This window comes from Saccoglossus kowalevskii, chromosome 2 (assembly GCF_978046115.1).
Source record: "Saccoglossus kowalevskii chromosome 2, keSacKowa6.1, whole genome shotgun sequence".
Lineage (NCBI taxonomy): Eukaryota > Metazoa > Hemichordata > Enteropneusta > Harrimaniidae > Saccoglossus > Saccoglossus kowalevskii.
The window spans coordinates 39,334,154-39,347,058 of record NC_140642.1 but is presented as its reverse complement, the minus strand read 5'-3'; the positions used below and the strand labels follow the sequence as shown (position 1 = coordinate 39,347,058).

General features: G+C 39.2%; 1 protein-coding gene across 1 annotated transcript in view; it reads right to left on the bottom strand.

Moving 5' to 3' along the window:
* LOC102803789 (uncharacterized) overlaps positions 1-2,853 on the bottom strand; it is a 39,531-nt gene extending 36,678 nt beyond the window's left edge. Inside the window, exons 1-2 of the mRNA XM_085505830.1 lie at positions 2,751-2,853; positions 1,764-2,363 (exon numbers count right to left, since the gene is read on the bottom strand). Of these exons, the coding sequence (XP_085361956.1) occupies positions 1,764-2,363; positions 2,751-2,853 (703 nt within the window). The remainder of the gene's footprint in view (positions 1-1,763; positions 2,364-2,750) is intronic.
* Positions 2,854-12,905: the final 10,052 nt, after the last annotated feature.

Here is a 12,905-nt window from a genome sequence, read left to right as displayed (position 1 = left end):
GTATGTCATTTTCGACCACTGTTAAATGGATACATTGATATATACTTTTATTTCAATATCACCCCGCCCCATTATCATCATAACAAAAAGTAATTTATCGAAAATTACCTTGTACATCCACCCCCCCCAAAAAAAAAACGTCTGTTGAGGGTGTTGCCGGTCATCCGATTTATTTTCTTCGTTTTGGTGTCATTTTGCACGGGGAACAAGTTGACTGAGAAGATCTTGAAGGAAAATAGGGACAATTAAAACACAACTTAATATTAATAATAAATAAAAACTATACTATAAATTGCTTCATATTAACGAGATTACACGTACAATTCAGAGATGTAATTTAAAAAAAAATGAAACTGACTTCATTCTGACCTTGGTTCACATAACAGTTTGTACCATCCGCTGCTGAGGGTGGGTGGGACTATCGCTTGACGCTTCCACACTGACGGCCATCATCAGCTCTAGCTACATCTTCGTAGCCTTCCAATGTACTTGGTTCGTGTGCCCTTGCACCTATTCTTTGTATCTTGTATATGTACCCGAGCAACCGGCCAGCTTACACTTGAACCGGGTGTGGTGTACCCATGCACCAAATTGGTGTACCCCTTGTACCAAGGTCGTGCACCCCTGAACCAAATTGGTGTACCCCTTGTACCAAGGTCGTGTACCCCTGAACCAAATTGGTGTACCCTTGTACCAAGGTTGTGTACCCCTGAACCAAATTGGTGCACCCTTGTACCAAGGTCGTGTACCCCTGAACCAAATTGGTGTACCCTTGTACCAAGGTCGTGTACCCCTGAACCAAATTAGTGTACCCCTTGTACCAAGGTCGTGTACCCCTGAACCAAATTAGTGTACCCCTTGTACCAAGGTCGTGTACACCTGAACCAAATTGATGTACCCTTGTATCAAGGTCGTGCACCCCTGAACCAAATTGGTGTACCCCTTGTACCAAGGTCGTGTACCCCTGAACCAAATTGGTGTACCCTTGTACCAAGGTCGTGTACCCCTGAACCAAATTGGTGCACCCTTGTACCAAGGTCGTGTACCCCTGAACCAAATTGGTGTACCCTTGTACCAAGGTCGTGTACCCCTGAACCAAATTAGTGTACCCCTTGTACCAAGGTCGTGTACCCCTGAACCAAATTAGTGTACCCCTTGTACCAAGGTCGTGTACACCTGAACCAAATTGGTGTACCCTTGTATCAAGGTCGTGTACCCCTGAACCAAATTGGTGTACCCTTGTACCAAGGTCGTGTACCCCTGAACCAAATTGGTGTACCCTTGTACAAAGGTCGTGTACCCCTGAACCAAATTGGTGTACCCTTGTACAAAGGTCGTGTACCCCTGAACCAAATTGGTGTACCCTTGTACAAAGGTCGTGTACCCCTGAACCAAATTGGTGTACCCTTGTACCAAGGTCGTGTACCCCTGAACCAAATTGGTGTACCCTTGTACCAAGGTCGTGTACCCCTGAATCAAATTGGTGTACCCTTGTACCAAGGTCGTGTACCCCTGAACCAAATTGGTGTACCCTTGTACAAAGGTCGTGTACCCCTGAACCAAATTGGTGTACCCCTTGTACCAAGGTCGTGCACCCCTGAACCAAATTGGTGTACCCTTGTACCAAAGTCGTGTACCCCTGAACCAAATTGGTATACCCTTGTACCAAGGTCGTGTACCCCTGAACCAAATTGGTGTACCCTTGTACAAAGGTCGTGTATCCCTGAACCAAATTGTTGTACCCTTGTACTAAGGTCGTGTACCCCTGAACCAAATTGGTGTACCCCTTGTACCAAGGTCGTGCACCCCGGAACCAAATTGGTGTACCCTCGTACCAAGGTCGTGCACTCCTGAACCAAATTGGTGTACCCTTGTACCAAGGTCGTGTACCCCTGAACCAAATTGATGAACCCTTGTACCAAGGTCGTGTACCCCTGAACCAAATTGGTGTACCCTTGTACCAAGGTCGTGCACCCCTGAATCAAATTGGTATACCCTTGTACCAAGGTCGTGTACCCCTGAACCAAATTGGTGTACCCTTGTACCAAGGTCGTATATCCCTGAACCAAATTGTTGTACCCTTGTACAAAGGTCGTGTATCCCTGAACCAAATTGGTGTACCCTTGTACTAAGGTCGTGTACCCCTGAACCAAATTGGTGTATCTTTTCATCTGATGTGTTTGTGTCCTCACAGTTTGTGTTTGTAATTGTATACCATGTGTATGCTCTGGTGTGCATCATTGCACACAACGTGTAGCATTGCAACGTATGTGCCACCTTGTATGTTATGCGTCTTATCATGGATAATCTATTTAACCGTGTTGTCAAGGTAGTGTAATCAACAAATTTAGAGCTATGATCTCCTGAAAGGAAAAGAAATGTACAATGTACAGCACAATTCGAATGATTTGCATTAAACTGTAATAGGGATACGCACATCTGGAAAGTTGCCAAGTGTCTGTTTAATATTTAATCATGTATGTATTTAACAACATCGGTATGCTGGTGCTTTTGAACAAAAGTTAAAATCAAATAAAACATCGCAGTAGTTTTCACCGCTTACCAACCTGTCAAACGCACACATATTAAATAAGGTTCTAATATGGACAAAATAATTCCAGAACAAAACAATTGGTACATTTTATATTGTGGATTTTCCACGTAAAGTGAGTTATGTTTCTAAATTGTGTCATACTTTGTAATCCATGCAATATTGAGACAATAATATTTATGTACATTATATTTAATACCGACTATACACAGGATTTCGGCTTGGTATAAGCAACCAAAGCGAACCTTATGCAACCATAGCAACCAAAATGATTCCTTGATCTTAGCTACCCCTACCGCCATCTCAATTAGTTGCGTTTCGGTAAAAAAATATAATGTTCTTTTTTTCTTACCCTCGACAATTGTATCTTTCAAGATTGTAGTACTTTTCTGTTAATGTTGACAGTCCAAAAACAGTGTGGGCATTTGTGTTACTTCACTTTCCAATTAATGTACAGCAACTTTATATCTTGAGCCTGTAGTAGGAGGCACCCTCCCCACCATCACTGCGGACTTTGCCATACAGATATTTTATGTTATATCTGCTAATTTTTAATTACAGACAAAAATGCCTAATTTTCATAGTTATGTAAATAAATGACATAATTCTCGACGCCCTCCAAAACGTCATGCTATTTACACGCAAAAAGAAATGTAATTTTAAAGTGAATGTACAACCCAAAAAAAACAACGTATTTTATATGCGTTAAATACTAGTACGTCGTGTGAGGTACACAACAAACTCGGCAATCGCCGTTCAAAGTGGGTCACTCTGTTCTTACTTTTCTCGTCAATAAATTGTGAGGGGAGAGCGTTTGGACATTTGTTTAATGTGCTATTAATTTTAAAGAGGGTACAATTGTGAGAATGACTTGATCTAGGTATAGCTGAGGTGATTATAGGGATTTTGCGATTGTGCACGTCTGTACAAGTAACAGCACAGACACCGCCGTCGTCGCCACCAGCACCACCACACCCCTTCGCTCCCACGAGGCAACTACCTAAATTCACATACTAGCAAAAACACGACAATAATTCTCACGTGTATAATTCCATACTTTTAGTAAGAAAACACTATTCTATATAAAAATGTAAAACATTACTTCTATTTTATATATTTTTTCACGGGGTAATTAATAGTGGAAAATAAGTAAAATAACAATTGTGACAGCCATTGCCCATGGCAAAATACCTGCTGACAGTTTAATTGTTATTTTCAACTCTAAAAACGAAATATAAAATGAATGTTGGTGATTATGAAATTACAATTTGTCATTTGAGTATTATGTGGGTTCAGTGGAGGGCCATTTGGCATTACATCTGATACAAAGCATCAGTGCGGACGACTTTCATCTACACGTTGAAACGTTGTTCAATATTGCAGCCTGGAAGCGAACTATGGACTAACACAGTTGTTAAAATTGTGGTCGGTGTAACATATATGATACATGACGCAACACATTCATACATGCGCATGGCGTTTTTTACTACGAGTTTTCTTTTTATAACGAACTAGTCATTCCAGGCTACGAGTTAAGACAAATATGGACCCATAGTCAAGCTATGTCAAGCAAGGTTGCGTGGATGTGAATATGTTTATTGTCGTGGTACACCTGTGAACTTTTTAGTCTAGGGACTTAAAATCAGAAAGTGTCGATCCGTGTGACTTGGTGTCTTGAACGCTGTAAAGCCTATATAAACATCCGCCTACCTAAAGTAAATATGCATCGATCGAAGATTTTGAAAAATAGTCGTAACTTATGTAAACTAAGAGAAAGTGTGGCTGTTGAAACAATGGAAACACCGATGTATACCAGTCATTTTGGTAGTCGATGCGTTTCAGATACGTGTATAGGTCATACACGGTGATATAGACATGGCTTACCAATATTCGTAACATTCGTAACAGGGTAGTTGTACATTCGGGTGGCGGGATCCTTGACTCATTGCGTAGCACATTCTTATTATTGATCTGTGTCCAGGCAATAAATTAAGTTGTTATTAAGGTGTTTTACGTTGTGTGCACGACACATTCTGTCAACAATTCTGACGTTCTTTCCATGTAGGTTATTGTGTCAATAACCATTTATTAAAAATTAAAGTTTACATACTGTCAAATTCATCTAGGCTTTGGCTCAATGTAACGCCCCACATCACTGAATCGGACGATTTCCTTGGCGCCACTAATTATTTGTTGGCCATTAGAAAGACTGGTGGTAGATTTTGAAAAATATCGAAAATGTGATTTTTTTTAAATTCTAAGATTTTCGCGCTCGTGGTTATAGTCGGAAATGTACCATGTAGTTATTAGTGCCCATCGCTTAGTTAGTAGCCATTTAGTTGCTCATTTCACACAGTTGCTACGTTTTATAACCATGGAAATTATAGAAAGTTCGTTGACAGCGATAAAAAATCCGTCCACATTTGATAAACAAAACTACGTAGGTTCGGGCAATTCACGAATCGCGAAATGCTGTTCAACAAACCTAAGATGAAATGAGGATCACCAATAGTGTGACAATCACTGCAACAACAACAATAATTTATGTTACTGTCGTTTGTGGATGTGTAGTTCGATATATAATTTCTATAATAATTATTCTCATAACACGTACCGGGAACACGTATAGAGTGGGACACAGGGGCGTAAAAGTATGTGTGTTAACAAACTCGTTATACACGGACACGGGTTTAGCTGTTTTACTTTGTGTCTCTGGGTCTGTTTCTCGTTATATCATGATATTTCTCTCTCTCTCTCCTTTTTGTCTCTGTGGTTTTGTTCTTAATATATGCAGACTATTTATCATTACATTTCACCACACAGGAAGAACAATTAAAATGTTTTAATCCGGTTGCATTAAATAATGCGCTGCATGTCAGCAATAACAGTTGGTGTTAACTATGATTAGTGTCCAGCAATACGTTAGTGCTGGCATAGGGTCTGCTGACTCACAGTTGAATATTTCCAAGAATACACCCTACAGCTGGTTATCGCGTGGTTGGAAATGGATTCGTTAGAAAATGAATTCTGCGTATTCGCCATACATTTGCTTAGGCAAGAACACTGAAAATAATAATGTTTAATTCGCTTTATGTCTGTTCATACTTTCGACTGACCTACTACAACGATTTCACAGAATTAATTTATGAAATTAGTTTTTGATGCGATGCGACTTGTCGAATGTATAATCTGAGATGTGGGCCGAAACTGCAAGAATCGTACTTAGTCATTAAAGTCCTCAAATTATTCATGGCTTGAAACCCATATATTTCAATATGTTTTAAAACAATTCATGGCCATCAGCCGGCCGTGATTTCAAACTAGATCGAAACAAAATTCAAAGCATATTTTTCCTTTCTTTCTACCCATCTTTTCTTTGAAGTGAGGACGCCGAACTTCGTGATTCTGATTCAAGATTAGTCAACATGTGCCAATCATTAACTGTTAAACAGAATGTTGATATCAGCAAAGGTATTCACTGCATGTCTACTTGTCCGTTATTATTGCTGAGTAATAGTGACGTAAATCTAGACTGTTTTGCGATAAATTACCATAAAAATGAGCCCGTGCATAAAATAAATGAACTCGACAACTGACTTTCTGATTTCATCTCTTATTTGATAGAATGTACACAAAGAAGCTGTCATATTCACGTGATTTCAATTACAAGCCACGCTGATCTGACCAACCCAATGTCATAACGGTTATAAATTAATCTAAAACACAAAATGCAACGGATAATCATTCCTTGTGGCATACTTTCCTATCTGGCCTGACCCAGTTCTATGTAACAAGTCAGAAGAGGTCGGCTGACTGTGTTTCAAACTTATACAGAGGTCCCGCGGTCACGGTTAGTCACGATGCAGAGATGTGAGAACACGTCTATACGCGGATAGTAATAGTAAGTAATATTATGCTTCGCTGTCGTCAACAAACCAAATACCCGATACTTTGCCGGGTGCCTGTGGAGAAATCGTACCAACTGATAGTGTTGTCGTTATTTCAATTCATGGGAATATTTCAATGGGGGCAAATTAAGGTATTTATGTGGGCGGGCATGCTTTCATACAGGGTCGGTGTACGGAGATTATTGAGGCGGGCAATAATGCCCTTGTTACGATGTCTTGGTCATAGTGTCAGTTGTTATACATCGACACTTGCTGCTCGTTAAATGCTAGGGGGTGATTTAATACCACAGGTGGCGTGATTCATATGATAGATGGCTACCCCCGTGCAATATGCTACTGTATACAACGCTGTTCGTGAACGAGAGACGGCGATACTATGATACTGTAAAATGACTAATTTTCACTGGGTTTAAATTTCACTGATTTACCAATTCAGGCATATTGAGTGTGTTTTAAATTCACGGTTCTATCATTTAGATGATGTGTTCTATGCTAAATTTTACATATTCACTGGGTTTTAATTAAGCGCATTTTCCAGTCAGCGAAATAAGCAAAATTAAAACCCAGTGAATAATTAATTCTTTCACAGTAGTAAAAATCATTTCTTATACTTTTGATTATTTTCAACTACAAATGTCGTCCCCTTTCGAGACTCCATTTTGGCGGCATGCTCTCCTGGTTATCGTAGCTTGACCAAATAATTGGAATGTCTACCTCATTCGTTACTATATGGTTATGCCCCATATAACACGGTAAATGTCACCTCGCCACTTTCCCCGCCAGAATAAATTTGCACAGACATGTCCAGATTAGATGCCCTTTTCTCGAACCGGATTCAGCTTAGGTGTAATAACATCGGGCGTAGTTACCGAGGAATGATACATGAATCGTTGGATTTAGAAGGGTGATTGAAATGTCCTATGGTGTCTAACGTGTGGTCCACGGAGTTCTTCATCCCCCGCTTTATGAAATAGTAAACAAAATTATAATTCCTTTTACGAAATTTGCACATAATAAAATAATTGTGACAAGAACAAATGAAATGTGTGACTATTTTGAACTTTTTGTGATGTATTCGGTCCATGAATGTTGCGAAACTGCATTTTTTGTAACGAATCCATAACAAAAAGTTGGTCATCAAAGTCGCATGATGTAATCAGCGAGATGAGAGGTGAATGCATGTTGTGATTATGTTCTGTTCAGACATATGTACACAGTGTGATTTCATGTCAAATAAAATATTCTACACTATACTATACTCAGGCTGCGATACAATAATCTCGTCAAAAAACAACATAAAAACAAAAAGCGATCATGCAGGGTTCAAATCAGTTCACTCTCTTTCTATTTTATAGCTTCATTGGTGTAGTTACCGAGGAATGAGAGAACGTGGAATACTTGAAAATCACAAGACGTAGCGATAAAACGTTCAAAGGTTTGCGTGTGTTCAATAATAATTTTATTACCAATAACATCCCTGGAGGAGGAAATGCTTACAATAAAAAATAAGAGCAAACAAACTGCGGTGTATGTGTTGTTGTCTGCATACTTGTGTACAAACTCTATGAGGTAAAGTGTACAAGCATCCTTGAACTTTTGTTTTTTCTATACTATCAAGAAGGAATTGTTGCCAATAGAGGGCGCGCCAGACAATACTTACAGTTAGGGCATGTGTCCAGGGTTGAATGTCACTGCCAACTAAGTAAAATATTTGTATACTGTTAGATATGTGCCTAACATAGGAAAGAATGGGTTAGTCCACAAGAATTAGTTGATGGTTTAACCAAAGGGTTGCTATGCAAAGCCGGGAATGCTGTATAAATCATCATTTTATACAGCCTGAGCCGCGGTTTAAATCAGTTTGCTAATATAACTTTACCGCTCTAAAGTAATCTGCACATGTCGTCGATGTGCGTAGCCCAGGAGGGGGGGGGGTCTCTGAATAAAATATTGTACGCACGCTGAAGTAAATACTTCGTAAAAAGGGGTGTCATTTAGTTATTTGACGCGTATACGCGTTTACCGTGTTTAGGGTCCTATTGGAACTTGAAGCTAGATATAACTTAGAATAGTGATAAAGTGTGAAAAAAAGGAATCTCATGAATTCATGTTACCTCAACTTGGAAACAGTATGATTTTAGTATGTATATAGGGTATCTATTTTAAGCACTTGAAAAAAAGTATAATTTCACAAAGGGGAGGGGGTCGATTTACGTAATTTGCAGTGATTAATAAACATTTAGATTAGCTGAACAGTTTTCTTTTTGTTTCTAGCTTATGTCATCGCTAGCCAATTACTAGCAACATATGTACTAGTAGGTAGCTAAATATCAGGAGCTCAGCAGGCACCGCAGTCGATCCCCACACCGTGAATGGAAGTCCAAATGTAATTAACACAAAAGTATAACTTACATAACTGGGCAGGCTAGCGGGATGTAGCTAGCTGACAAGTGTTGTTTCCCTGCTGTAAACAAAGTAACCAAAGGTCATTGCGTCCCAGTGTCAATAATAGGATATGTATAGGGAAGACGGTTCATCTAGCCCTTAGCTCTGAAAAAGTGATTAGTCCACAAGGTGACTGAGACAGTCTGGAAGATCGCTAAATTATCAACAACAAAAAAGATAGACAGTAGATGATGTTTCTGCCCAAACTGATGAAATAGTGTTGATCGTTGACTTGCTGTTACGCTCTCTGGATGGTTCCTTTCTATGCATATGTGATAGTCTACTATTTATAGAATCAGTCAGTGGCCTATGCAGTGATATCCCGAGTGTAACTGTGGTTGGGGTGACTGAATCTATACCTTCTGCTTCTCTATCATAATCAGCTGATGTAACCACCTTGAGTTTGTTTTTCAAACAAGGAACCACAACAAGGAGTAGGCAATAAAAGTAATTGCTAAACACTGGCAGGCATGATACTAGAGACAAGGCCACAGAAATAACTACCACTCAGTTAGTACAGTGCCATTATAGTTCAAGGTCTGGGTATAATTAATTCTGGCATAATAATCAACTCTTGTTTTAGTTATAAAAACACTCTAAGCGAAAAATAGTTCACTTGTTTATTAGTCAGTGCCGATCACAGTAAATCAGATTTTAGCTCATGTTCTTGACCAGATAAGACATCAGTGAGATAAGTGGTTATCTGTGAAGGTGTGGTGGGTAATGTAAGCGACTTGCAGTGACTAATGAATAAAGATCATCACTAGCCAGTCACTATCGTTATTTGTTAGTAAATAATATTATTTATTAATAATCAAATATGCTTGCAGGAAGCACTAGTCTAAGATCTGTCACACAAGGCAAATTCCAAACACATGGCAGCATAAATTTAGACAACAAATGAAAATCCTATTTGAACTGAAGAACATACATATCTGCGATATCTGCTATGTCGGGGGGGGGGGGTGTTGATTCATTCACTTTACATAAAAGCCTGAACATTGGTGACTGGCAGTCCCTGAAGCAAGGATCCCCTTCTTTGGCAAGGCAGGCAGAATCAAAAGTCAGATAATGATCGGACAAGCTGGTGATTAGTCCATATAAAGACTTTGAAAACTATAAATATAAGCCTGTTTAACTCACTGCATCTAAAGCCAAGTCAGGGTACCAGAGTGACACTGCTTAGCACGGCCCATACAGAGACGCTGAAAAGACGCCACTACTGGTGACAAAAAAACCAAGATGGTGTGATAAATCTTTGAGGGGTCTAGCTTGGGTCTGAACTAAATAAAGAAAAGCTGTGCTCCTACACTCTGGAACACTGATTCACTATGATATCTGACAAGAAGTCTTGACAATGATTCAATCTCTGGATTCTAGCTCGGCTCAATCATTGCCATTCTTCTTAACATCTACTTCGATTTGAAACAGTATAGACAGCCAACAGAACTTGAAGGTAGAAAAGTGCTTAAAAACATTTCTTTCTGGCATTTTTTGTTACAAGCAGGCATCTATGCTAAATCAAGTCCTTATGTAGTCCGGTTTCACGTCGGGGCGATGCCAAAATTAAAAATCATTTTTGGGTAAAAAAAACAAAAACATTTTGTGTCAAAGTTCAAAAAGGGTCCAATCCTTTTGAGATGCATATCAATTTACTCGTCTTGACGAGTAGAGTTTGCGTTCCGTCACAGTGACCGAAAATGTAGAAAGGTCAACACACTTTTCGTGAAGGGTCAAATTTCATAAAATCTGTTGTAATGGTTTGATTCTGACAATTTTGGTGTCTAATTACAAGTTTTTTTGCATGAAAAAGCCAATAAGACAACTTTCATAGACCATTATGCCAGTCTAAGCTATAAAAATTCAATTACGCCAGATAAGATGGGTCTATTGATATGGATATGTCATCATTCATATTCATACATATTAACTGGTTTAGTTTACATCGAGAACGTTTATTGTACATAAAAATTACTTAATATTGAAGTATAGTTGTCAATTCGCAACTATTTGTGGTAAATAAGACTCATTTTGAGTTTATGACTTATACTTGATGTCTTTACGTTGTTACCTCCATTTTCAGTTTCTTCTTTTACCAATTCATGCATGTCGTGTCCACATTGATATATACAAAATATCTGACAATCAGAAGTTCACCTACCTCCATAGCTTTGTCTAAAAGATTAATAGATGGCTTTCCTACATCCGCTGACAATTACAAACTAGCATTCGACCTGTTCAACAAAAGATATGGCTAACGCCAGGAAATCATTAAAGCTCACATGTCATTCCTATGGTCCCGAGCTCTTCCGGATTATAATGCAGCCAGCCTGAGAGAATACTACGATGAAATCGAGTCTACAGCAAAAGTATTAAAAGGTCTCGGTCGAGATGAACAAAATTATGAGAAATTCCAGTATTGTTATCAAAACGCTTTTTTACGGTAAATGACACGTTCCAAAGGTGATCCAAATTGGACACTAGATTCTCTCAACAAAGCCATGCTACAAGAAATACACGTATTGAGTGTCGGACATGATAACCATATGTTCAACTCGGTCGCTACCTTTAACACTTGGACAAATGCTCGTCCGAGCAACGCGGGTGAAGTCTCGTTTCATGGTTCAACACATCGTAAACCCCGCTAAGCGAACCGGTCCGAAAAACCTGTACCGGTATATATAATATTGCTAGTCATGGATTGATTTCACTGGCTTCAACCGAAATGCTGAATCGCCAAATGAATCTACCTATCGATTGACCAATTTACTTAACCAGCTTGTGTATATTGCAAAGGACTACATTCATCGATAAACTGTCAAACCATACCATCCCGTAAAAACCGCCTGGACTATGTTAAGCGTAATAAAACTGTGTTACAATTGTTTAGGTCACCACGAAGTTAAGGTATGTCATTCACAGTACACTTGTAAACGATGCAAGGATAAAGATCATACATCATTGCACTCGGACACTCACGATTAAACTACATCTGATTCTAACCCCACATCTACAGTGAGTATCAATTTATCGCACACTTCGCTTGATTCATCTCAAGACGGAGAATGCTGTTATAAACTGCAAAAATCCCCATCTTTACAGCGGGAAACTAGCCTTAGCTACGTTGCTTAGCTATGAACGAAGGTCTCAACCGCAGTTTCATCACTCATCATTTCGCAAAGTCTATTGATGCGAAAATGTAATCGTATGAAGAACTCAATCTCAAGTCATACAGTAACCCGCGTACTAGTTATAGAAGCATACCCAAGAGGCGCCAATTGACATGCTATTCGTTGAAGAACGGGGACTGTGGTTGAAGAGATATCAGGTAACTTAACGAGCAATGTAACACCTGATACACGAAAACTACAAAATACCTTGGCTAATCCCATTTCTAATGACGCTACGAGTAAATCTAAATACGTTTGATGGTTTGGAGTGAAGCATAAGCGTCAAACAACTCAAAACCCCTAACTTTGGGTCACTCACATGAAAACAAAACATTGTCACAACGCGAGCATCTATGACTCCCTGGGATTATATCCTCCGGTACTTATTCAAACTAAACTATTGATACAAACTCTATGGCTGTCCAACCATAACTGGGATAAGCTAATCACTAGTGAACTATTAATTGTATGGAATAAGACCTACACCAAGTCACCAGCATTAATATCTCTAGACGTTATTTCCCGAACAATGTCACCAACGTAGAAATACGCGCCTTCTCAGATACCTTGATTTATCCAGTATCAGACGATCATTAAACTGCGCTTGTTATCGCAAAATCCAAAGTCACGCCAATTGACCGTCAAACCACAGTTGTGGATGGACTGTGGTCAAACATTAGCTGTCATCGCCACACGACTAAGCTAATTTGTAACGAAACCACTGTTGAATAAATGCACAATCACTAACCACTTACTCTGGCCAGACTCGCAAATTACCTTACATTGGGTGCATGGAGGGGGAGAGCAAGATGTATTTACAAAGAACCGAGT